The sequence below is a fragment of the Camelus dromedarius genome, chromosome 5, assembly GCF_036321535.1.
Source record: "Camelus dromedarius isolate mCamDro1 chromosome 5, mCamDro1.pat, whole genome shotgun sequence".
Lineage (NCBI taxonomy): Eukaryota > Metazoa > Chordata > Mammalia > Artiodactyla > Camelidae > Camelus > Camelus dromedarius.
The window spans coordinates 17,234,887-17,260,764 of NC_087440.1; the positions used below are offsets into that span (position 1 = coordinate 17,234,887).

Consider the following 25,878-nt stretch of genomic DNA (forward strand, 5'->3'; position numbering starts at 1 on the left):
ATATATAAACACACACACACACACACACTGCTGGTGTAACTGGTTGTGGCAAAATAGAGATGGAGGCAAATTATTTGACATGCTTCCCGAGGAGATATGGGGCCCCTGTGTCCTTGCTGCCCCCCTCCCCCCGAATCTGGCAGGCCTTTGTTTGACTAAGAGAGTAAGGACGGTGGAAGTGAAGCTATGCTGAGTTTGGCTCTGGCTTTTTTTTTTTTTAATAGTTTTTCTTTTGGGGGGGGCGTAATTAGGTTTATTGGTTTATTTATGTATTTATTCTTAATTCTGTTTTTAATGGCACTACTGGGGATTGAACCCAGGACTTCGTGCATGCTAAGCACATGCTCCACCCCTGAAATACACGCTCCCCCTTGGCCCTGGCTTTTAAGGAAACTGGCAGCCTTGGCCTTGGGCACTTGGAGCCCAGCACCACCCCTTAAGAAATCTGACGCCCTTGCTTGAGAAACTATGTGCGGAGGCCCTGAGACTCCACAGAGGAGGAAAGGGCCCAGTGGAGTCCAGCCTTCCAGCCATGCCTGCCAAGGCCACAGGCATGCGGCTGAATGCCATGGAGTGACCCCAGTCACCTCGACATATTGCAGAGGACTCAACCGAGGCCCGCCCCGTATAAAATGACTCATATAAAATGGTCATTGTTTTTAAGCTCGGGAATCTTCTGTTATGCAGCAATGGGTTCCTGGTCCCCCGGATGATGACAAATTCTGTAGGAGCCTCCAAGCTCTGTTCAGAACTCCCATTCCCTTTCGAGACCTTGGCCTGTTCCTTGTCCACCCCTTCTCACTCGACTGCTTTCCATGGGCTGCAGGCCCTCGGGGCCCTCAGATACATAGTCATCATGGGACCAACCAGGGTCATTAGATGAGTTTCAACTTTTCTCCTACTGGTTGCAATTACTACACACAAAGAGAGGCCCTCCGTGTGTTGGACGCCCACCCTCCGCCCAGCCAGGATACCTGCTACACCTACTATACTGGTTGCCGAGATTGCTGTTTTAAAGCTTTTTTTTTTTTTTTTTTTTTTTTTTTTTTTTAAGGAGATGAACATGAATCTGGAGGAAAAAGTAAATATTTTCAAAATTTTTCTTCTCAGTATTTGAGTGGAAGGAAAGATTCAGGGATGCAAAGTGCTTGAATCCTTCCTTATTTTTGCTTTGTAATCATTATGTTTTCTCTTCCCCAAACCTCAAGTCCAAAGGCCTGTGCTGCATTTCAGGGTACAAATCCAAACGTTTCCAGTTATGATTCTCCATTAGAGCTATTTTCTCCTCATTTTCTCTTTCTCGGCCCCTGCTAAAATTAGCGTTCCTAGCTGGAATCCGACGTTCACTCAGTGTGTTGCTCTGGCTCTGACTCAGACGCCAGGAACACCTTTTCAATCTGGTTCCCAGGGCGTCGGCATTGATGTGCTGCGCTGGTTCACGGGTATGATGTTCAGTGATGCGTAGTTCTTTCTGTTCTAAGGGGCTGCTTTGGACTGTTCAGCAAGAAAGACTGAGCAGCAAGGAACAGCCTAATCTTTCCCTGCTGACAAAGAGAATGTGGATGCCATGCTTCTGGATTCACAGCACTGATGGCTCGCCGCCTGCGGTCAGCGGGGTTCAGGTGCGGCTCCCCGCAGGCGAGAGCTCACGGGTCCCCAAATGGCCTTTTCATTAGATTTGGGCACGAAGAGACCTTTTCTTAGCCGACTCGAAGCAAGGAGAGGTCAGGAATTTGATGGGTCAAAGTTACCATGTCCCATTTATCAGGGGATCTTTATTTTCTGATCCTCTCACATCAAGCTGTAGGGTGTTTGTGAAAAGCACAGAAAGAAATCAAGTCGGAGAAAGAACTGAATGGGTTAGTTAGGGCTTCTTGTTTCAAGTTATGGAAAAGCTAGGGTGGCCATATGATTTATTATCCAAACGAGGACACTCTGAGAATGAAAGGAGGCAATAATAATTATAATATATACATTATATAAGTATAATATGTAAAATAATATCTAATAATAGCTAATAATTATTCCAGAAAAACAGGTATAAACTTGGATTGTCCTGGGCAAAAGGGCCTCATCTCCACCCGTAAAATACCCCAGCTTAAGTTGTCTTGGGCAATACAAGGGGTTCTCTAGCCCACATAACAAGAACTCCAGAGGCTGGGTGGGCTTTGAAGTAGCTCAGCCAGTTTCTTCCCAGGTCTCCCATCTGCCTCCCATCCCATCTGGATGGTAGCTTCATGCTAAGACTGGCTCTTGCCTTGGCCATGGGACTGGCGCCAGGACAAGTGGGAGCTCTGTGCTGCTGTTCTCACATTCGGCAACAGGGGGAGCACTTCTGTCCAGCCTTCCAAACAAGAATTTCCAGGTTCAGACACTTAAACATCAGGCGCCCACCACTGTACAAAAGACATGGCAGAGGAAAGGGAACGCCTTAATGGGTTTCAACCAACAAGAGCCCACCACTGGAGCTGTGATGGGGCAGTTTGGAGATGAGTGGCATTTTCATTAAATCTGGGTGATATTAAGATAGGAGAGGGGGATGAATACTGGAGGATAGCAGTAAACGTCAGCTCTGTTGGAGACAAGCCTGAAATTTAATCAGGTGACTCCTTTTATGCTGTGGTAGTTACGAGGGAGACTTCCTAGGTGTAAATCCAGGTTCTACAACTTACTAGCCACGTGACCTCGGACAAGTTGTTTAACTCAAATCTCCTTTTCCCAGTTAGGACAATAAGATATTGATAATATCTGACTTCTATAGTTGTTATGGGATTAAAGGAAATAATATAAGCAAAGTGCTTATGACATGGTCTGGTGCATAGTAAGTACTTAATAAATATTAGCTTCTATTGTAATTGGTCATTGAAGTGACTTCAGAAGGGTGTTCACGGGAATTTGTAAAGAAATGATAAGGTATCAATAATAGAGAAATCTATGTACTTGGCTGGGGATGAAATGAAGGCAGATATAAGAGGCCGAGGAATCAGCAGAGTCAGAGCTGCAAGGGGAGAGGGGAGGCATGGCCCCAAGTAAGCAGATGAACAAAGTCAAGTTCCAGAAAACGCAAAATGGCTCCCATCCAAGAGGAGTCTGTCATCCTTAAGCATCACGACAAACTCCCTTAAAAGCCTTTTCCAATGCGTCATGGTCAAGCAATTCTCCCTCATATTCAGGATAAATCCCTCTGGTTGTCACATCAGTGCATTGTAAGTCTTCACACAGGATGAAGCATGAGTAAAGGTTGAACAGACACGGAGAGCTAAGATGGAGCTTTAAAGACGTAGTAGAGACAAGTGACAGGCTGAGCAACATCCATTTTTTAGTGACAGGGAGGAAAGGGTAGTGTCAGATGCCAGCTGTGATAGTGAGCATGAACGACGAGGGAGACCATGGTATCTGTGACAATGAGGGAGCGGGGAGAGGTTGGTCTGCTAGATAAGGAGCTGGATTTATAAACATAAGGTCGTGGTATGCTGGGGCTTTGACAGTAAAATCAGAATGGTGCTGGAACAGTAACAGAGACATGTTCTTTTCCTCTCCGTCCCTTCCGAGATAAAAAGGTGGTTAAAAAGAGAGGAGGGGGGAATTGTTGCCAATCGTGAGAACTTTGTGCAATCTGGACACATTCTGTCAACATTTACAAATTAGAAAATCATCAAAAATGGATATTATCAAGAAGTCCTGCTTTTTGGTGTGCTGGGAGGGGGAGGGTTAGTGGTTTTTCTTTACTTTTCAGCAGCTTTGCTAACAAAAGTGGTCCTTTTTTGCAGCAGCTATCAATCAAGTGAGCCTTCTGCCTGATAAATGCAGTCTGAACTGTTCACCACAACCACACATGTGCAGTCACTGCAGATTTTGTTTCCCTGTGGATTTTCTAGGATATGAGTCTCTTATATTTAAAAAGAAGTTATATTTTCTTATGAGAGGTGGTTTCAGTGAAAGACAAACTGAGTTACCCACATTTTGGTGGTTAATATAACTGCATTAAATGGAACTTCTCAAAAAAATTAAATGCATTTTCATTACAAAAAGATATCCAGGGCTTTGTAAGTACTTAACTGAACTTGCTATGCACATAGCACGTGGTCCTCATTTTGCATCAAAAATAATAAAGGATAAGGATCTACCTCTGAAGTTTGTGCTTTGGTTTGGAAGTAGAACTATCTAGTTGTATAACTGGTAGAAAATTGAAATCCAAAAGAGGATTATGTCTCCTGAAAAGAAGAGAATATGAAAAGAATTTGTTTTTTTTTTCTTCTGTTTTTGCTCTGCCAGCATACTTTGTTTGTGTCACAAACTGGATTTTTCTTACATACCCGTCTTATCTCTATTATCAAATTGATGGCAAACAATGTGCTTTTTTACACACAGTAGTTGCTCAAAAAATGATTGCAAATGAATGAATGAATGAATGAATGAATCTATTATAGTTGAGAAAATCAGAGTCGAGTCCTGAATTTTTGAATGAGAAACATTGAAATATTACATGTATCGATGCAACCTTATGGACACAGTAAGGTTGCATGTTGCATTTTAAAATAGACCTGGTCTTAATTTATTAATATGTTGAAGAATGTAATACTTAATCACTTGACCTACTACTGTCCACTAGTCTCAATTATTTAACAACTTAAACTGACACTTAATAAGTATGTAAATCGGAAGCACCTAACGTAATGCAGGTATCTTCCTAAGTGCCAATTATATGCCTCAACATTCCTTTCAATTTGAATGTGTTAGTCAGAATCTAATTACACTGCTTTATAGCTGATGGAATTACAGAAAGAGACGATTTCTCTCCTACATACTTATTAGACCTCAGTAAGTGTTCCTTTGCAATCTGTTGCTATTCAATTACCAAGTAATAACTGTCTTAATGAATCTAATTGAAATGCTTATTTCAGACGCAGATCACACACCAAAAAGGAGGCTTCACTTGGAGTGCTTCCCGCAATGGGGCCAGACTTGTTTATCCAGCAAGAAGTGACTTCACTGGGAAGAGGCTCACAGGGTGAGAGCTTTTGCCGAGTTTCAAGGGCATTCACTTCTCCATGGTTCACGTATCATAAAACGTAAGCCCCTTCACAAAACCCTGCTGCTCAAGCCCGTGCCTACACCAACGCACCACACAGCATGCTTCTCTTACAATGAGAAATGCTGGTTTAGCTTTCTCCATGAAGACGGAATAATAATAAAGATGTAAGTATCCATAGCTAATGTGTACAAGGTACTTCCAAGTGCCAACGCTGCCTTTACGTATAGAAACTCATTAATCTCCACAGACCCCCTAAGAGGGGTACGTACTGTTATTGTGCCCGTTTAACAAATGGGGAACCAGGAGAGTTTATTTTTTGGAGAAGGGCGTATTCACACAGCAAGTAGGCGAATAAATGGAAGAGATGGTGGAGCAAGTCCAGGCTAACTGGCTCCGACCGTGTAAACCCACAAAAGCAAGGTTTGAATGTTAGAGCTTAGTTGATGCAACCTCTTGTTACTCCGGATATTGAGGACTGAGGCTCACACAGCAAAGACGGGTCTGGATCCTGAGCTCCAGCCCTGTGTACTCTGACCTAAACGATGCTGCATTGTTTAAAAACAACAAAGTAGCTGCAAGACAGAAACAACAACAAAACCCCTTGACTTTGATGTTCTACCTCATACTCCCTCCTGTCTCCCTCCATCTTTTTCTAATGTTTTGTTTGGATCAGCAATTGGGTTTCAAACTCATTTATCTCAAGCTGATGATAGAATTTGTTTGAAAGAATGATAAGAGGGCAGCCCAAAACAATACCACTGTGCTTATTTTTCTTAAACGAGAAATTTAAGTTTTATTGGCACAAACAGGAATGTGAAATGGATTCAGGGAATCATAGATCACTGACAATTCACCCTTTTTTTACACAGATTCCCCGTAAGGCTGCCCCATTGAAAACCACCCTTGGAGACCTGGGTTGGCCACAGAGCTGTTGACATGGATGTGCCAAGCCCAGAGACTCACTGTAAGTCAAGTTAACCCCAGCAGGATGTGATCCTCCTCAGACTGTGTCTCATAGTCACACTGATGGGCAGATAGCACAGCACAGTCCAGCTTCGGGACATGCGTACCCTGCCTGGAGTTTCTTCTCCAGAAATGATGGTGTGGTCAGGAGATACCACAGTGATTGCAAGGATTTCTACTGGAACAATGTCTCTGTGGAATTTACAAGGATTTTTAGATACACACACACAAAACCGTCTGACAAGAATAACAGCCACACTTGATATAAATTATCCAGGCTTGTGGAAGCTCATTTTACGCACACATGTGGTTTTTCTTCTTCGCCCCGGTCCTTCCCGGCGGTGGCTGGTGTCATGGCTCCAGTTATGAGCAGCCAGAAATGGGGTTGCTCTGTCTTGTTCCTGTCCCATGTTGGCATCTGTGCAGAATTCTTCTCATTTTAATCTGTGATGTTTTTCTCCACGCTGGTCCACCCTGGCTCCAGGGGTTTGCTTTAAGACTCCTTTTGCATTCACGCAGGATGACTTTTTAAGGAGCAAGGACCCTCATATCTACCCAGTGAACACAGATTACAGAGGCTTCTAACAGCTGTAACTTCTTTTCTTTGGAAAGAAAACAACTAAGCTATTTACCCTCTTGAGATGAGCCCTGAGATCCTCCCGCCAGCCAACGGAATCACTTTCGAGTTCCATCGACGTGTCACACGCTGTACTCGGTTCCCTGACTCCAGGCCTTGCAGCCTAGACAAGTACACCTTATGGTTTTTGGAACACTCCCAGGAATGTCCTTACAGTGACGTCCAAGGGAAATTCGCAGTGGAGAACAGCGAACACACAACGGAGAAATGAGAGTTTAACTTAATTCTGTTCTTCCTGAACTGAAAAAGCCTTGAATGAGGCTTCACGTAGATACCCAGCAGGCAGAGACCAATTCTGTGCCGAGAGAGTGATTTACGAAACAAAATGAAAGAATTGCCAAGAACTTAAGTCCAAAGTTGATTTTTTTTTAAGGCAAATGACTACTTATATGTATAGCAGGATCATATGAATTTGAAATCTTTTCATTTGAAATTTTAAAATATTTTAAGTGTGAAATCGTGTGGGTGTCTACTATCGTTACAAGCAGTAGATTTAGTAGAGCATGTAAAACATTTTTTGTCACCAGGGAATAGAAGGTATAGTATTTACAGAACATACACTACAATCTGTACTCTTACTTGATTTTTTTCAAGATAGTAGGCTGTTTGGATTTGAATCTCGACACTGGTTGTTTACTTATTAACTATGACTATTTTTACTTTGCTGTTGCTTTAAGGTACACGGTGTCAGCAATCATTGAAGCGTGGCATTACTTTGCGGGTTGCCAGAGGACCCCTGCCTTGAATGCAGTCTCGGGAGCGACTCTCCAGGTTTGCACACGCTCCTCCTTTATTCCCGTCACCAAGCAGCTCTCAATGCAGCTCCGGCCCTGGAGGGTTTCCCTGTCTCTTCCCATGCTCTCTCTCTGTCTCACCCTCTCTCTCTCAGCGTCTCTCTTTCTGTGTCACTCTCTGTCCTTCTGTCTCTCTCTGTCTCCTTTTGCTTCTTCATGGCTCTTTCATTTTCTTCCTAAAACATCAAAACCAATTTTGAGACTTCTGACTTTGGATCTAAAGAGTTGATGTGAGTAGAGTTTCATGATCTAAACTCTGGATTTGAAAATCTTGATGTAGAAGGAAAAGAAATCATCCCAGGCTGTTAGGAAAGACATGTAGTATAAAGGGGGCCTGGACCGAAGAAGGAGGATTTCTCTCATTCATTCAGCACATATTTACTGAGTATCAAGTCTGTTCTGAGAGTGAAGCCGTGAATGAAACCAAGTCCTGCCTCTGCGGAGCACACACTCGGCTGGATGAGACAAGTCGATAAAACACCAATTAAACTGGGAAATACCTGGTCCTGATGAGTGTTAGGAAGGGGATGAAGAGAGCCACTAGGGCTTGGGAGGAAGGGGTTATTTTGAGTAGGGAAGCCCTCCTGTGAGATGGTAACACGTGAACTGAGACCCCACAAGCTGAGCAACTGTAGATAAATTACTTAACCTTACTGAGTCTCTCCGGGTGAAATTAGGTCTGAAGTGCTCAGTTTATTGCAAGGACAGAGGAGGGGAAATATATATATATAAAGTGATCCAACCAATAGTAACTGTTACTGTCATGGACAAAATACTGTATCAATTAGGGTCTGAGCAAGAGAAATAAAACATAATCAAATTAGGATTATTTGAGTAGAGTTTAAGAGAAAAAGAATTTACAAAATTCTTTTGTAAGGAAATGAGAATGGAAAATGCAGTACCTGGGGTCTAGTGAGAGCAGACAGCAATTCTCATCTCTAGACCTTGAAAGAGAGAACAGAGTGTGGTTACTGGCCAGAGAGAGAGTCCAGTGGAGCAGGCAGCCAGGCTGAGCTAAAAACCTTCGGTTTCCTGGCTTGGAGTCGTTTGAGGGTCCCCTCTGTGCAGGGCTGGGCTAGGCACCGCCAGGGATTACCAAGATGTGCTAGGTATGGAGTCTCCTACCCACAGGCTCACAGTCAAGGATGGGAAATGCCCTGCATGTGTGCTGGTTGGTTGCAGTGAAGAAAAGGCTAAGGCCCAGAAAGGGAGGTCAGAGAAAGACTAGGAGTCCTGGGGTCAGACCACTTCCGGCCAGCAGATCAGGGGAAGTACCAGAGAGGAGGTGGCCGTGTTTGCCCTGGACCTTAAAGGAGGCCCAGGGTTCACATATGCAGGGGTGTATGTGGTGGAAAACCCTGCATGTGCAGAAACTAGGAAATTAGTTCAGCTGGAGCCTCTGGCACGTGAAAGGGATTTCGATTTTGTCATTTCTATGAATCCATCCTCTCACTGATCTCCTTTCTTCCTTCAATCTATCCCTCCCCTGCCCTCTTTTGCTGACTTTCTCAATTTGTTTTCCTTGTTCTCTTCCATGAGAGGAGGATTTGGGTAGAAGGGCAGATGGGAGGGAAGTGGGGCCCTGTGAGGTGTCAGAAAAGCACTCAGTCCATCATTTCCCCAGCTGTAACTCGGCCTATTCCAGAGATCACTGACGGGGCGGGAAACGATGGGGAAAGGAAACAAAATGACTCCAGGGTGAAGGCTAGTTACCTTACCCCTTTAACCCGATCCTGCTTCTCTCCCTGTTTTCTGAGAACCAAAAGCAGAAAACATGGAACACAGGAGGGAGACAGATTTTACAGGATGTTCATGGGGCCTTTGTCCTTCAGTTGCCACTACAGTTTTCCTGAAACTGACTCACTTCACTTCCACCCCCGTGCACACCCTGCCTTGCACTGGAGTCAGGTACAGCTCCCTGGCTCCGGGGCAGCAGAACTCTCCAATGAGATGTGCAGTTCCCCGGGCCAGAGGTGCTTCACCTGCACAGGAAGGAAAGATGGATACACTGTCCTGGGCCTTTTTGTGTGCTTGTTTTTGGTTTCTTCCTTCGCCGTGGAAGCCCAGTTAAAGTGGAAAATTTAAGCTCAGTGCTTTCCCACTGGTCTCTCTAGGTGTTTCCATGCTTCTCAGCAGTGGACACTCTCTAAATGTCCAATGAATGAATGAATGTTTGCAAAACATTCTGGGTTGGAGAATTATCATAGCATCACACTGTGTGCACTCTAATTGTCATTTCAATCTTTGTTCTTGCCTCCAGTAAGCCTTGACTCCATTGGCAGGGTGGGGGTGGGAGTGGGGACAATACTTTGTTTATCTGTGAATCTCCAGTAACTAGAAGACCATCTATGGTCCGTAATAGGCCCTCAGTGAATACTTGTTTGAATGAATGAATAACTAAATTACTGAATGAACAATACTGGCTTCTTCGGGGGACTTAGGGAAATGACGGGAGATGAGAACCCATCACTGAGGCCATACTGGGAAGGGCCTTGTGCACAAAACTAAGAAGGCTGGGTTTTTTAATTTATTCTTTTTGCTGTAAGAAATGACTGAAGCCTTTTAAACAATCAGGGAATAATTTAGTTGACCAAAAGCTGTTTTAGAAAGATCATTCTGATGGTCATATAGAAGATCAGTTGGTGGGTGCAAAGTCTGATGTTCATATGTTCATCTAAGCTTCTGTTGCTTTCAAACAGTGATCATGAAAACTTTAATGAACAAAGGGCTTTTTAGTCCAAATATAGATGTGGCTGCCTTAAATCTATTGTCTATTAATGGAAATAAATACACGTTAGCCACCAAAAGGACACAGCCTAAGAGTGTTGGATAGTTTCAGCAGACAACATGTCCTCGTGAAATTAGTGTAAACTGAATGTGTTTGACTATTTATCATTTCAGTAAAATACAAGGTCACAAGGAGCTTCTAGATCCTCATGGCAGCCAAGACGATCCTCAAACTAAGAATGAGAAGTGCTCCCCTTCTTACTTTGGGAAAGAGAGTTCTTTGATGCCTGTGGCCCTTTAAAGTGCTGGACATCTAGTTGCATGATTTTGTAGCCACTCTAAGATTCAAAAGGTTGGACTTGTAGCAGCGCATTGTTTCCTTTGTCTTTGCCATCTGAGTCGTGGGCACCTGGTGGTCACAACTCAACATACAGTCTTGGTTAATCGCCTGGGATTTTTCCATCAGAGCGAACTGAAATGTGCTGGCCTGTAGCTGAGGGTAAGTCAGGGCCATCTACGTGTGCTTCTCGCACCTCTGAAGCATCCAAACACCTCGTTGTCAACATAGCCTCATAAATATTGATTACTTGTGATGACATATTATAAATGGCTGTAAATTTTTTACAGCTCCTTCCATCAAACAGTGGAGTCTTTTTGGCCTACCCCCTGTATCTGGGCTAGCCTTCTGACTTGCTCTGACCAGAAGGAAGTGGCAGATGTGATTCTGTGTGATTTCCAAGCCGCCACTTAAAGAGGTCTCGGAGCTGCCACTCTCACTCTCCTGGGACTCCACAGCTTGAAGCAAGCCTGGGACAGCCTCTTTGAGAGAGAGACAGACAGAGAGAAAGAGAGAGAGAGCCTATAACATCAGAGGTCCAGCCATCCCAAGATATGTGAGGCCGACAAAGACCAGCCAGCCCCACAGCCAGCTCTACCAACCAACGCACTGCAAGTGCATGAGAAAGCCCAGCCGATGCCACGTGGAGCAGAGGTGCACTGGCCCTTCTGAGCCCTGCCCAGAGCGCCGGCCCATAGGGCTGTGGGAAATAGTTCTTCTTGTCAGCCATTCAATTTGGGGGTGTCATGGTAGACAGAATTCTAAATATGGCCCCCCAAGACTCTCATTCCCATATTGTTCAATCAAATATTAATACAGTTACTGCTGTGAAGGGATTTTTCAAATATAATTAAAGCTTCCAAGTCAGTTGTCCTTGTAATAAGAGCCTCAAGTGATCATTTAAAATGGTGAAGTGCGCAAATTAAAATCAGTGAGTTCTCTCTGGATTTTCTTAAAGTTTTTCTTAAAGATAGAGGGAGTCACGTGGCCAGGAGTACCAGCAGCCTCTAGAAATGCAGAGTGACTCCAGGTGACAGCCAGCACGGGAGCCGGGACCTCAGCTGTTCCACTGAAACTGAGTTCCACCATCAGCCTGAACGAGCTGGAAGCAGGTTCCTTCCCGGAGCCTCCAGGGAAGGGCCCAGTTCAGCCGAGACCTTGCTCACAGCCACGTGAGACCCTGAGCAGGGAATCCAGTCCAGCCTACAGAAGGGTATGCTCACAAGCCTCTAGTGTGTGCTAATTTGTTATGCAGCAATAGAAAATTAATACAAGTAGTTTATTTCAGATGACAGATACACTGACTAACATTGTTATGACACACAAGAAAGGCATAACACAGAGCAGGGATTTCTGATTCTGGCTGAACATCAGACTCTTGTGGAGCACGCTTGGAATATACCAGTGCCTGGGCCCAACCCAGAGATGCTGATTTAATTGATTTAATTGTTCTGGGATGTGGCCCAGGCATTGGTAGATTTGAAAAGCTCCCCAGGTGATTCTAATATGAGGCCAGAATTGGAAACCACTAATATAAAGCAAGTTGTATGTGGGCGGATAGATAGATGGGAGAGATTTCCAGCCCAACATCCCTCTGCTGGGAGATAAGCCCCTTGAGCACGGTGGTGGTTCTCTCAGCTAGCTAGGGTGCGTTCAACTGGAAGAAACAATCTCCCATCAGCAACGGGACAAGGAGAACATTAACATCTCCCTTAATAGGACGCCCAGATACGAGGGGCTTCAGAGCTGGCGAGTGCAGCAGCTCTACATCTCCATCTTTGCTCGGCCGTCTTCAGCGTGTGGGCTTTCCGCCCGGTTTACTTCACGGTACCAAGATGGTAAGTACAGATCCTTGCCCCGTATGTCACTCCCCACCATCCAAAGGAAGGGAGCTTCTCCTCATGTATTCCCTTCTGTTAGGGAAGGAAGCCTTCCCCCAAAGCCTCCCCAGACTTCTGCTGAGGCTCCACTGGCCAAAACTGGATTACATTTCCATGTCCTCAATGTCAGAGAGACTGAAAACGAACTCAGCACTTTCCGCCTCTATTACAGTGGGAGGCGGGCTCTCCTGGCAAGCTTCACGCAGCGGAAGGAGGCGGGGAGGTTACCAACCACGCTGATTCTTTCATGCATCTCCTTGTGCTCATATAAAGAAACGTCTTTCTGTGTCTCTATACACATGCGCACACGAGCAGGATTGGGTCGTCGATGGTCTTTACTGTGGTCATGCTTCTTCTCACATTCGATTATTGTAATTATTATAGTTTTATTGCACATCAGCCCAATATCAAGTATTTATACCTGGTGTTTATCCTTTAGTAATTTTCTCAGTGCTTATATAAATCGTCAAAAAAAGTGCATATACTTCTGAGATGGGGGGTTCATTATTTATTTACCAAAAAAAGATCATATAGTATATTATAGAAATTCTTTCAAGTCAAGTACATACAGACACAGGTATTTTGCTCACTAATCTCTAAATATTATCCATTACTGCCCAACTCTTCTCTGCTTTCTCTCCCATTCAACTCTCCTTTCCACTTCCTTCAGCTTTTATCAAAAAGTTTAATTAAAACCGAGAACAGAGGTTTTAGCCTACCTCATACTTTGTTGTTCGGGATGTCAGGGCAACACAGTTATGAAGCAAAACGTTTTCTAACTACTCCTCTATCTTTCCACTAGTTGCCTGCACTTAGAAGAGTTTTCTGGGTCTCCTGATATTTAGCTTTTAAGATCCTTCATTCTCTTTCTAATTTCCCACTGAAAGCCTGTGATTTATTTTGTCCCTCCTAAGCCTCTGGAAAACGCATCCTTTCCTAGGGGAATGTAAGACCATGGGATGGTGTCTTGCATTTGCAGAGATGCCACATGTCCCCGGAATTTTTACTACCCAAATGGTAGAAGTTGCCTATTGCAGACTGGTGAGGAAGGCATTCTTCCCAGACCCCCTTCTCTTTTTCCATATCTATTCAAACACTGAAGGGAGTTTCTTCACAAAGCTCTAAAATCCAACCATTCTGCCAAGAAGTTCTGTTTTATTTTGTTGTTGTTTGTTTTTAGGAGCTGTGTGGCCTTTTCTGTTGTCTTTTAATCAGATATGAACAAAACCAAACAGTTGATAAACACGTTTATATACATAGTAAACCTGAATCCTTTCGTATTTCTTCTAAACAACTCCCTAAATATAGCAGTGTCTGAGTAAAGGAGAGAAGAGAAAAAGTAAAAGAGCTGAACGTTGGAAAAGACATAAAAATCATTCAAAAAAGATGGCAACAGAATTGTGACTCCTGGCCACTGTCAGTTCAGGCACAGGGCAGTAGCTTTGTCAGATCAGGGCCTGATCAGATTCCAATCAAATGTGACTAAGGCCCTAAAGCAGCAGGGTCTTAAAAAGTTGTAACCGATCTGTTTTCAGTGTGCCCAGGCCACCCATTTAGCTACTGGAGAGTTGGAAATGAAAATTATTCAACTGAGGTGATTTCACATGTAAAGATGAGAAAAAGAACTCTTTCTCTGGAGAGATCTCTTCATCCCCTGGCAGTAGGTGACCAAACTAATTCCAAAGACACAAGTTCAGTTATGTGATTAATTTAAGTTTTTTCAACTATGGGGGTAATTTTCTCTTTAATGGCTTCATTCTCCCTTTCCCATCCTACACTTGTTTTCAGAGACCAAGAACTTCCCATTGAATTGTCTTGGCTGTTGACATTTGATGTTAAGTTAAAACAGCAGAAACGCCAGCAAAAAAGATATGATGACACATAGCTAAGCCCCTAAATGCCGATTTAGAGGTTGAATTCTATTTTAGCTGACTATACCGGTTAAGGTTACCCAAAAAACTTCTTTAATCCCCTTGAAAGTGGTCCAGGCTACAATAGAGAGGAGGGGCAAAGTCACTGCTTTGAAGGGAGAATTTATTAAACTGAGAAAATTCACTTTGAATAAGGGGGGAGCAGTGGGAGGGGCGAGGGAGGAAACTCAGGGAGTTGTGGAAAGGGGCGTGGCTTCCCTGACAGCCTTGATTGGTGTGCTGTCACAGAGGAGCGGGGTTTGCGCTTCTAATTATTTTGTATTTTCACAAGTTGTCATTACCGTAACAGTCTCATTGTCCTCAGACCTACCTGTTCTCTATTCATCTGCTTTCTAGCTTTCTGTTATGCTGGAATCCAGGGACGAGAAGACAAAGGAGAAAATGGGCCTTTCCAGGTTTCCATGTCTTTGCCTTTTGAGACAGGCAGGAGGCTGACGTAGCTTCTCCATCCTGAGGTCCTGCTCTGGTCTCTTAGCATCTCTTCACATCCTGTTCAGCTGCTGCTCAGGCTGCTCCTCCTGGGACCTAGTCCTTCCCTCAGAAACCTCTTTTCTGCCTTTTGGGACTTTCACAATTTTCATGTATCATCAGTTCAGTCCTAGGATCTCCAGCTAAAAATGAAATACACTGTTTAGACACCTTAGAAACCAAAGGACACTGAGTTCGATCACCACCGGAACATCTCCCTCTCAGCTAAATCAGACCATCCTGGAGTTTATTTTCAGTGGTGAGCAGACTTCACGTTTGGAGACCAGATACTTGATCAAAGTCAGGGATTTTTTTTTTTTCCTTTTTGCAAACAAACTTAGAATCAAAATTAAAGACACTTCTCCAAAAAAATATGTTTGAAAGAAGTACATTTCAAAATGATACGTTAAGTTTTAATGATTGCAGGTTTTTAGGATCTTGGGGTGTTTCTTTCTAGACTCCCTTCTATGTGTATATTTACACTTAAAATAATTTGAATTCTGTTGCTTTCTTCAGTTAAATATTTTACCATTTTTATTAAATAAATTTATGATAAATATTTGTGTAAATTAGGCAAACATCAAGAGCTCAACTGTTTCCACCTCTCTCGAGGTGGGCTGCCTAGGTAATTGGAAAAAGTAGCTTAGTAAATTCAGGAATTCAGGGCTTATTCGGGAAGCAGCCTTCACTTGGGCAGTCTGAAGAGGCTGTCAACAAGCCAGGTTGAATCTTAAGTTTTGATTTCCATTTTATGAGTTGCCGCAGATACATAACTGACCAAGAAACATCCACACTGCCTAGACCAGCGAATGGTCCTCTCTCAGGTCCAGCCTGAGATGTCCTTGAACTTTGGCGCTTAACTCAGATGCCCACCGCCCTCTAACACCTGAGATTTTCAAGTTTGCAGAAGTACTCCAAGGGTCCCATTTCCTTTTTACACTTTCTAAAGCTGTCCCCCAAACGCATGGCCTGCTCCTTTTAGAATGTTTAAAGAATTCGCCACTCCTCTTATCCTGGGAACCTGATTTGCAAATGCTCAGTGGTCTGTGCTTCTGCTGTGCTTCTTAGCATTAAGGGCTGCGAGCGTCTGGCCAGGCCCCGCCCTCTGATTTAGGATAAAACCCTGAGGCAGTCATCAAATTTGTTCCTTCAACGGACATTTTCTATGTGGTTGCTCCACGCCTCACAGGAGGCTAGGCAGCTCAGATGATCAGAAAACATTCTCCTTTAAGATAAAGTCTGACTCCTATAGCACCCCGCAACCATAGGAAAGAGCAAAAAAATCACAACCGTGTTTAACTCCCAGTGTGCAGCTCCAGCTCAATATGCAGAAATTCCAAAATAAGAAATAAAGTGAATTCTCCTCCAAGACTCTCTGACAGTCCACAGATGTAGATCTGGCAGGATGCCCAGAAACTTAGATGGGTACAATTTGGATACATCAGGTCAGTTTCCTTTAACATCATCTCTAAATTATTTTTCTTTGGTTGCTTTCAGCCTACAGTACTGCATCAGCTCAATCTGGGGATTTTTTTTTTTCAAATAATTGATTTGGCATGTTCATTATGATGGCCAAGCATGTGACGGAGTCACTAAATGTTTCATTTTTCACTGGATATTTGGCATGTACCCCTGGATACTGTAATTATTCTACCCTTTGTCTCTCCTCATACATAAAGTACGGGAGAGAAGCCATCCTTTCTGATAGAACACTGATACTTTCTTTCAGCCCTTTCATGGAGTGTGTTGGTTTGTGCACAGGGCAGGAGTGTGAGAATATGTGAATTAGCCCTGATTTGTGACTTGGCTGTCATCTATATTTCCATAGTTGTCACAGCCCCGCAGATCTCAATTTCTGAAGCTTGAACACGGGAAAGTCAAATCTTATCCCTTTCCGACAAAAAGCACGTTGCTAGGGCTCAAAAGCACCAGAAAACCTAAGAGAAAACTGTTCACCCCTGCCAAGTACTGACCTCCTGTCCGGTACCAAAGGATGTGCTCATCATAGTTTCTAAGTAAATAAGGAAAAAAATCCCAAAGACTCTCAAACTAGGTCTGTGATTGGGTGAGTGATCAATTGTGAGCCCAGATGTCTGTGAGCCACAAGGGTGGACACACAGAATATACAAGGTGGGTCTTATCTTTTAATCGGAATTCAGTGTCCCTTGGAATTGCTACATTCAGAGCAGCAGCCTGACCCCTGACAGCAGCAGTGGTGGCTTTCTAGACCAGAGCCGTCCAATCAGTGCTTCAGTGGCACTGGCTACATTCTAACTGCTCAGAAGCCACATTTGGGCAGCACAGATATAGAATGTCTCCACCAGCACAGGAAGTTCCAATGGACAGGGCTGTCTGACACTGACAAATCTTCCTTCTCATCACTGCTTCAACTGGCCTTAAGATGATCTTTACAGCAGCATCAGCCCAACTCACAAAAATGAAGACCAGTCTGAAGCATCTGAACCAATGGCCATATTTTCATACTTTCCTTCACCCAAGCCCAGCATGAGAGGCTGAGAGAAGCCAAAGTGCATACTATAAAGAGATTTATCAACCAATAATCAATAACTAATTCCAAAAAGAATTCTATCATGGGACAGGGTCTAGAAATATTCTATTTTCCTTCACATGTGCGTCCCAGTTGATTCATGGTCTGAATATCCAGGATTTGACTACCCTCCCCCGTCTCCTCACCTCCGATTCCTCTGTAAATTAAAGACTGATTTTATTATAGGTCCACTTCCCCCTTATGTATGGTATCACATCTATTTGATAAAGAATGCAACATTGGCAGAGATTTAAGTGTTTTGCGTGTTATAGATGCAAAAAGGGTAACCATCAAATGCAGACACAAGCTAAATGGCTTAAAATGCATTGTTTATCATGCCTTATTTTATTGCTAATCTCATATAGCGCTCACATCTAACAGGGAGCAGGCCTCACACGTCCATAAAACCGTAGCCTACAAACCAAGCTATTAGAATAGTAATATTTAAGCACAGCAGCCATAAAATAGCTAATGGAATTATAGAGGTGACAAATACTGCAGAACTGTCAGGGAAGTGGATGTTGAGTGATCTCTTTTCAAAAATGAGAAAACTAACGTCAAGGGAGGTGTGGTGCTGCAGTGACTTGATGTGTGTGGAGTCGGGATTAGCGCCCAGCTCCCAGGCCTGGGCTCAGGGCTGTTTCAGACACTTTGTTCTTTGCCCTCCTCTGATAAGGAGGGTGAAGGAGATGAGCTGGGAGGGGAGAGGAGGGGAGAAGGTTGGCCTCTCTCAGATGGCAGGAGGGCGAGTCCTCCTGGTACCTGGCTAGCACCTGGGCCATACAAGGCCCCCCACCTTGTATGGGAGACACACTTTCTTCTTAGCCTGAACCAGCATCTCCAGTGTTCCACGTGGCTTCACAATGGCCATTTCCCCCAGTGACTTAAATGCCAACCAATGGGGTTTCTGGAACCAGAGTACAGGGGGTCTGCCTTGGTTAAATCATTTTGTTTCTTTACAATGCCTTTTTTAATGAAACTCTCCAAGTGCTCTAACCCCATTTCTCTCAAACGGCATGTAAGTATTTATCTTCAGGATTCAGAGATATGATTTTGGGGATCTGTAAATGAAATTCAGCTCTCAGTCCGAACCATTCATTAAATTATCAGAGATGTCCATGATGGAGAAAGGCTAAGATCTGCTACAAAGGGAAAAGAGAACGATGTACTTTTCTGACCAAAAAGAAAATCTCTGAACCCAAGAAAACTAGTGTAATGGCCAGAAGGCATAGTAAACACTAACTCAGTAGAAATAGACAGTGGAAAAGAGAGGGTACCACGCTCAAGAAGGGAAGCAAGGCTGAAGGTGCATTTCCCTTGCTTGTGTCTTCCTTCATTCATCTGTCCAGACCCTAAACGTTACAGATCAACTTTTGCAAGTGGGTGAGATGGGAGACACTTCACCGTCGTCCCCAGCACTGCAGGAGGCTACAGGATGACACAGATGCCCTGTCAGGGGGAGGTTCATAAGCCCGCGTCAGGCTCCGTGACTGGTGGCACCGCCTTGCTGCCTGAGTGGCTGGAGTGGTGGCAGTTGTAAAAAGGGGCAAACAGGCCTTCCATCCCACTTTTTCTCTTACAGAAGGATGCCTGCCAACTCTCCCTCAGATCTCTAGACTGGCGCATGGCATGATAGGGGAAAAAAGGACCACTGATGCTACTGAATTAACACTGCAGTGCAGCCCCTCGGTGAGATGACACCATGAAAGAGGAGGCCTGAGGCAGGAAATGTGGTGACTCCTGCTTCTGCAGAGAGGCTACTGAGGCTCTTGGTGAAAATGTGGCCATACAGGAGGTGCCGAGGGGCTTCGGCCAGGAGCAGCCGCCAAAACCAAGATCACAGGAATTGCTACAAACACTCCTCTTATCTCTCCCAGCAGAGTCGTGACACCCTCAACGTCCACAAGAGGCAGTGACAGCAGCCACTAACAAGTGCCATGCTGAGGGGGAGACGAATGGAGTCTTAACTTCACCTCCCGTTTCAATGGTTGAATCTCTTAATAAGCCGTGTTCAGTTGCAACAGTGGCACTGAGAAATACCCTCTACCAAAGAGTAAGGAACGTTCCCTGGAACCTGATGTACCAGCTCTAACGGTAGACTAAAGAATAGGAAAAATTTCGTGAGAGAATCCAAATCATGGATTTTAAAAATGCCTATTGAACTAGAAATATTAGAATGAGGTGAGTCACTGGTATGCTGGCCTGAAGCCCTGGACTGTTGATGCAGTACAGTTCATCTGGTTTTCTGAATCGTGTGTTTCGGAGGGGCTCTGCCCATCAGTATCAGCCTCCCAAGAAGAGACTGGTGGTGTAACCATGACCCGGAGGCAAATACTCCTGGTAAGACTATTTTGGTGTATTTTTAAAATAACTCTCACTGATGTTGACTGACTTAAAAATATTTCAAAAACCGGATACCTTATAAACCTCTTCGCGATCAAGAGGAGGGACCTGATGATTTGTATATTTTATTTCGACTTTACATGCGGTGTTAAAAACCCAAAGTACATATTATTTACACATCCGCAACACAAGTTTACAAGATAGCTATACAGGTTAAAGCACTCTATAAAACAGTATAGAGCCACTTCACTTTAGGGTTACTTTTTATGCCGTACCATTAAAAAAGATACAATCTGTGTTTACCTTTGCACAAATGGATAAAGCATTTAAAAATTAAATTAACAGGATAGAGACTAGATCTTATGTTAGAAATTTCAACATAAATACCGACAGAACTCACATTACAAACTACAAGGCAGCACAATGTTACAAAATGTTATCCGGGTTCACACAGAGTTACTGTTCCATTTTCCGCACGCCGGGATTAATAGTGTAAGGTGAATTCAAACACGTTTGTCGGCGGTGGACTGAGTAGTGTTTATCGTTGGTTGGTTTAATTTATTATTAATCTGTAAGAGTTTAGTTTCAAAGCTGAAGTGTTTCAAGGATGGAACTTTTAGCTTTTGAGCTTCCAGCGATCTCAGGGGATCACGTTGTTTATAAAACAATATTCTCAAAGGAAAAGAATTAACTGCTTCAGGATTCTACATTCTGTATCAAAAATGCTCTGGTCTTCGGCAACCCATCCTCCCCCAAGTAATATATATCATCAGCGTTGTCACAGGAAATCAGGTGAACTTATTTGTCTGACTAGGTCAGGAACATTCCTCTGCCTTGATACTGTCTAGATGAGGTTCAGTAAACTGTGGTGTGCAGCATATTAACCGAAACGGTCATCTGGGTTGCACGTCATCCACTCTAAGTGGCTTCTGCAAAACTACGAATAAATGACTCCGTGTGGTTTCTGCAGGTGTCACATTACCTGAGAAACCTCATTTGACTTCACATTATCACTGTTTCATCCTTAGGAAAAGCAGGAGTGGAATGTTTACCATGGCAAAGGATGTAATGCGGCTATCTGGGTGGGTTGTTTGACAATTAATTGTTCTAGGTTGCTTTTAGGAGTTTTTAAAAGTCTTTTCAGGTGCTGGTTGAAAAACATTTACAACTGGCACTCAGTAAATGATGTGCTCTACTGGAAACACTTGACGTATTTGAGTATTTCTATCATTCTCGTGAATAAGGCACAAAATGCACAGATTCAGGTAAACGCACATGTAGTATTTACACTATACTGTCATTACCTGCATGACTTAGGAGAAAATTCTCACAGCACACAACATAGACAACATGATTGCACCACTGTTAGGTTTCCATAGACTGTTTCTAAGCCAATTACATCCCTCTCACATTCCCTTCTTTCGTCTTTTGTTTTGTATGTGTGTGTGTGTGTATGTGTGTGTGTGTGTGTGTTTAATCTCGGGGGTAGGAGGAGTTAAAGGGAGACGAATTTTACGGCACGGGAGGAACCAAACAATCAAAATCAAACCTTGTTAGTGTGTCCAAGGTTAAACAGAGTGATTCAGGCTTGGATTCACAGTGGACAGGTATGCTCTACTACTGAACACAAGATACCTCTTAACAAATCTATCCCCGTAAGCTGGCAAGACTGCAATGGAAGTTTTAATGAGGAGCAGCACAAAATGACTTAGAACGCTTACATTCTGGCATTGGGTAACACGTAAGTCAGGTTAATCATTTTCATGGTCAAATCAACCTCGGTTTTCTTTCCTTTTCAAAGCTGAACCCAATGGACTGCTGTGGGAAGAAGTTATTGTCTCTTGTTCAGTCATGCGCAATGTAAACGACTCCACAGCACGGAAAGATGCAACGGGCACCTGAACAAATCCTAGTGGGGACAGAATGCACACGCACACGCACACGCACTCGCACGCACACGCAACACAGTTCATTGGTGGCATGAAAAAAAAAATGCCACGCGTGAAAAAAAATGCTACAGTTTGGGTCAAAGACTGAATTTTTAGCAAATTGTTTGGTAATCTACAAGTTCATTTCTTTGAGACATTACCATTTTTTTTTTGACATTTGTGCAAGAGGCAAGGTGAATGCATACATATTAAAATGTTCACATTGAATGGGAAGACCACGCATCACGGCAGTCTAAGTTGAACCCATTTTCAAGTATTTGCTCACAGACAGATTCTTCCGAGCCCGGTATCAGCTCTTCAGACTGGTTACAGGTAGCCCCTGGGAGCCACACATCTCTTTAGCTTCAAACAAAAGAAATGGAATGACCAGCACCTTCCTTTGTTTCCAGGCAAGTACACAGAAGCCTTGCTGCAGTAGCTACACATGGCAAGTTCTGATGCTGCCAAAGTTAGAACGAGTTTCTTTGGCCACTTGGTTCTCTGAAAATACAAGCGAGTCTCTTGTATTAAGGTACCCTTACAACCTCATCCTCTCAACATCGCGAACAGGATAAAGCCACGTGGGGAAGAGCACACTTGAGGCCTAGTAAGTGTATTTGTTCAGTGGTCTGACAGATGTGGTTTGAGGGACAAAGGAAGGCTTTGGTGGCACATCAGGTTTTAAGGACGGTGTCCTCTTTAGTCCCGTCCTAGGAAGGGTGCCATTACTGGTGTAGCTGCTCTGTCTGGAGAGGGGAGGCTGCAGAGGGACACTCACCGGGGTTCCCTGAATGTAGTCCACCTTCGCCCCTGTGGGGGTGGCCATGTACCCTCCACGGTTCATACTGGGCTGTCTAGATAACAAAACACCATTTGGTGAGGTTAAGTTTTTAGGCATAGCAGATATAGAATGCCTCTGGGAGGAATTTTTGTGATAACCCCTTTGTCTTTCCAGAGAAGTCATCGGGACTCCAGGAGAGGTGGGGACGTCGACTCGCTTGGTTGGGCTATTTCTGGGGAGCGTGGAGGGAGGAGAGTAGAGTGATGCCTCGCGGTTGGGGACCTTGGGCGGGACCTCAGACAGCGGTCCCACGGGATCCAACATGAGGGTCTGGTGGGCCATTTGGATGTCTCCCATGATGGCTTTGGGATTACTATTTGGGTCATTGAGATGCTTCAAGAGGTCGTTGAGGGTATTTCTGGAATCCACCGAGCGCCGGTGATCTCTTTTACTGGATGACTTTGTAAGAGGGTGGTCAGTGTTTTGAAGCTTCTTTTCAGCTTTGTGAGCATTGGAGTTTGAGAAAGATGTGTTGTAGTCATGGGTTGCGTTAGGAAGAACAATGGCACTGGGGATATGCCCGTGACTTAGTGGGGAGTGCGGTGGAGGACTAGAAGGGAAAAACTGGGGGGTTTCTTTCCTGGAAGCCCCATGACTGTGGGCCTTGTCTGAGTGGCTCTTCATGGCCTGCAGGGGCTTCTGGTGAAGCACAGGTGTAGACTCAGGTGTGGGGAGAGCAGCCAGCTCAGGAGGTTGGCCTCGATGGTCCATCACCATGGATTTTGTATCTCCATTGGGTGGCAGCTCTTTCCGACTGGTCAGCAGGTTACTGTACAATTTGGGAGAGTCGATATTCTGTTGATATTCCTTGACTGGGCTGTCAAAGAGACCATTCAGCTTGGCAAAACTCCCACTGGAGTCCGTGCACGACTGGGCAGATTCGGCATCCTTATGGATCTTCCTGTTTTTCCGAACAAACATGTCACGATAGCAGTACACAGCCACCCCTGCAATGAATGCACCCAAGACAAAAGCTGCAAAGACACAGGTGATGAGGACGTTCATGTGGACCATCTGGTTGGACTCTCCCGATTGGACTTCCCATCGTACACCTGCAACAGACACACAGGAGAAGAGTCTGAGTGAGGGGCTTCTTTGAAACCACATTAGCCAGCAAATGGCTTTCACGGAGCCAGCGCTACCTTCATGAGCTCCATATGCTTAGCTTGGAGGGTGAGGTGGACTCTAAAATTTCATTTTTTTTTTCTTTAATCCCAACAGGATCCCCAGAGACATTTATGAGTGCTGCCAATGCCGGGATAACCCTAACCTTCCATCGGTCTGTATTGGTCTTTCCCCCTCTAATTGCTCTGGAATAGTTGTTACATAACATTCAAAAATCTTAAGAGTTTCTACCTAAAAATTAGAGAGTAGGTATTTTCTAAGTGGCCCATTTTAAACTCATGAAATGTTTTTTTTTCTCATGACTTTCTCTTAATTCATAAATCAGGATTTTTTAAGGGCAGCTGCAGGGATTAGGGAAATGTATAAACTGGCATAAATCTATAGTTTGCTAAAATAATTATGCTAACACAATTATTACGCTATCTAATTAGAATAAAAACACATCATTTGTTCATAAACCAAAAGCAGCTGCCTGGTCACTGTTAGCTACAAATGCAGACTTTCACGTTGCTTTTATTTATTTACTTTTTATTCCATCTTGGAGTGAAGCACTCTTGAATTAACTGCTACAAAAGAAATCCAGACAGTTGAAGGAAATATACTATATATTAGAGTTAAGTAATATTACCCAATTGTCTTGCGATACTTAAGAAATATTTAAATTAGACTAGAAGAAAAAGAGTGAATTAGTTTGTAATTATTGGGATTTTTAACGCAACCACAGACATCCAGATGTTAGTTTAAGAGGTCTCCAAGTCTGTTACATGCTATAAACACAGCTATCCCAGAATAAAGTAAGTTAGAGTGATCTGAAGATTCTGTTGCTTTAGGTTAGTACTAAGGCCTTCGAACATTAGTCGTTTATAATCAGTGTTGAGGGCTAAGGAATTCAGTGGCACTGTGAACGGCAAAGAAAGAAAAGTAGAACAAAAGGGAATTACTGAAGAAAATCAAAGAGAAAGAATGATTACAAAATTGTTTACAATGAAAACATAATGAAACCAAAATCAACAGAAAGATGTAAATCATAAATGACAATGCACTGCTACAAAAACTGAGTGGAAACCTGATACCACAGTTTAGTAAGCACTAAAGAATAGATTTTTTTTTTCCAGACTAATATATCTAATAAGCTAATGCAACAGGCAGCTATTTGGTAACGGCTTCTATTATGGGCTGAAAATGATAGTTACGGACAAGCACTCTGTTACGTTTTATTGCTTGCGGCATTCAAACAGCTTAGGGCCTTGCATATACTCTGCGGATTGCATTTGCAAACTGCAGCTAAACAAAGGGCTGGGAAAGGCTCCTAGACAAAACATCCAACATCAGAGTATTTGCAGTTACTGAGCTTTGTTTTTGGATGTTGCTGGGGTGACCCTCGGCAATCTCCGACAGCCAGCAAAGTCCAGCTTCTTCAGACAGAAACCAATGCAGATAAGATTGTCTGAGTGGCTGTTTCCACAACCCTTTCTTTAACAGCGCTCCCCCTCTTCCGCCTGTTAAGGGACGCGTTCTGGAACCACAGAGAACCGGAGTGACCGTGGCCAGTGCAGGTGGCAGTAAGAACAGCGGCGGCTCCGTCTGGGTTCCCCTCTGGAGAACCCTAAACCCGGATGCTCCCCAGAGATATGAGGAATCAGGTTTCCACTCAGTGAGAGATGAGTCCCCTGGCGAGGCCTTACCCTTTGGGATACCTGATAAAGGATCAGTAAAATCAGAAGTGTTTGGGTCATCTTGAACTACAAATTTCCGGGAGCTGGTCAGTTTGGGTCTCCAGGTATCAATCACTTTAGGTGTAATTTCTGGGATACTTGCCATTGCGGTAACAGAAGATGAAGAAACCTCCATGTCTGTGGTGGCAAACAAATGTTTATTAACGTGGGTCGTGCTGGCAGATTTTTTTTACCTGACTGGTCTATTGTATTTCTCAGTAAAGTTTAAGCAAAGTTTAGGAGAAAGCCTGTTCTAGGATTTCATAAAAACACATACAAGGAGATTACACCAAATCCCTTCCTTGCAAGGGAAAAATAAAAAACTAAAAATTAACCCTAAAGACGTATTAAGCAGATTGCAAAATTAAAGCCACTCAGAATACTCCTATACGAAGCCTCTGTGCTGATTCATAACACTCAAGGAAGAGGCGATATGAATCCCAAAGACTAACTGCTATTCTCTCAACATTTGGGGGGACAACATCATTTCATTTCTTCTTGTGTATATCTTTAAAAGCATTTTCATAGATGGTTGGGAACTGTATATCCATCACTGGGGCACGTATACTGTAACTTCATCAGAAAACAGCTGGTTAAGTCTGTATA

At 43.7% G+C, this 25,878-nt stretch overlaps 1 protein-coding gene and 1 long non-coding RNA gene across 15 annotated transcripts in view; one reads left to right on the forward strand and one right to left on the reverse strand.

Moving 5' to 3' along the window:
* Positions 1-4,947: 4,947 nt before the first annotated feature.
* Positions 4,948-7,400, forward strand: LOC116153331 (uncharacterized). The gene is made up of 3 exons (XR_004137050.2): positions 4,948-5,011; positions 5,905-5,999; positions 7,313-7,400. It is a non-coding gene; the product is annotated as an uncharacterized LOC116153331 (long non-coding RNA).
* A 12,375-nt stretch (positions 7,401-19,775) lies between these two features.
* The window catches only part of SEMA6D (semaphorin 6D), a 518,009-nt gene continuing 511,906 nt past the window's right edge, over positions 19,776-25,878 (reverse strand). For 9 of the 14 annotated variants that reach the window (XM_031453115.2, XM_031453114.2, XM_064485627.1 and 6 more), the window contains 2 exons: positions 25,243-25,410; positions 19,776-23,484 (listed from right to left, as the gene is read on the reverse strand). In XM_031453115.2, coding sequence (XP_031308975.1) covers positions 22,196-23,484; positions 25,243-25,410 — 1,457 coding nt within the window. In that variant the 3' untranslated portion in view covers positions 19,776-22,195. The remainder of the gene's footprint in view (positions 23,485-25,242; positions 25,411-25,878) is intronic. The other 5 variants (XM_064485631.1, XM_064485629.1, XM_064485630.1 and 2 more) reach the window with 2 other exon arrangements.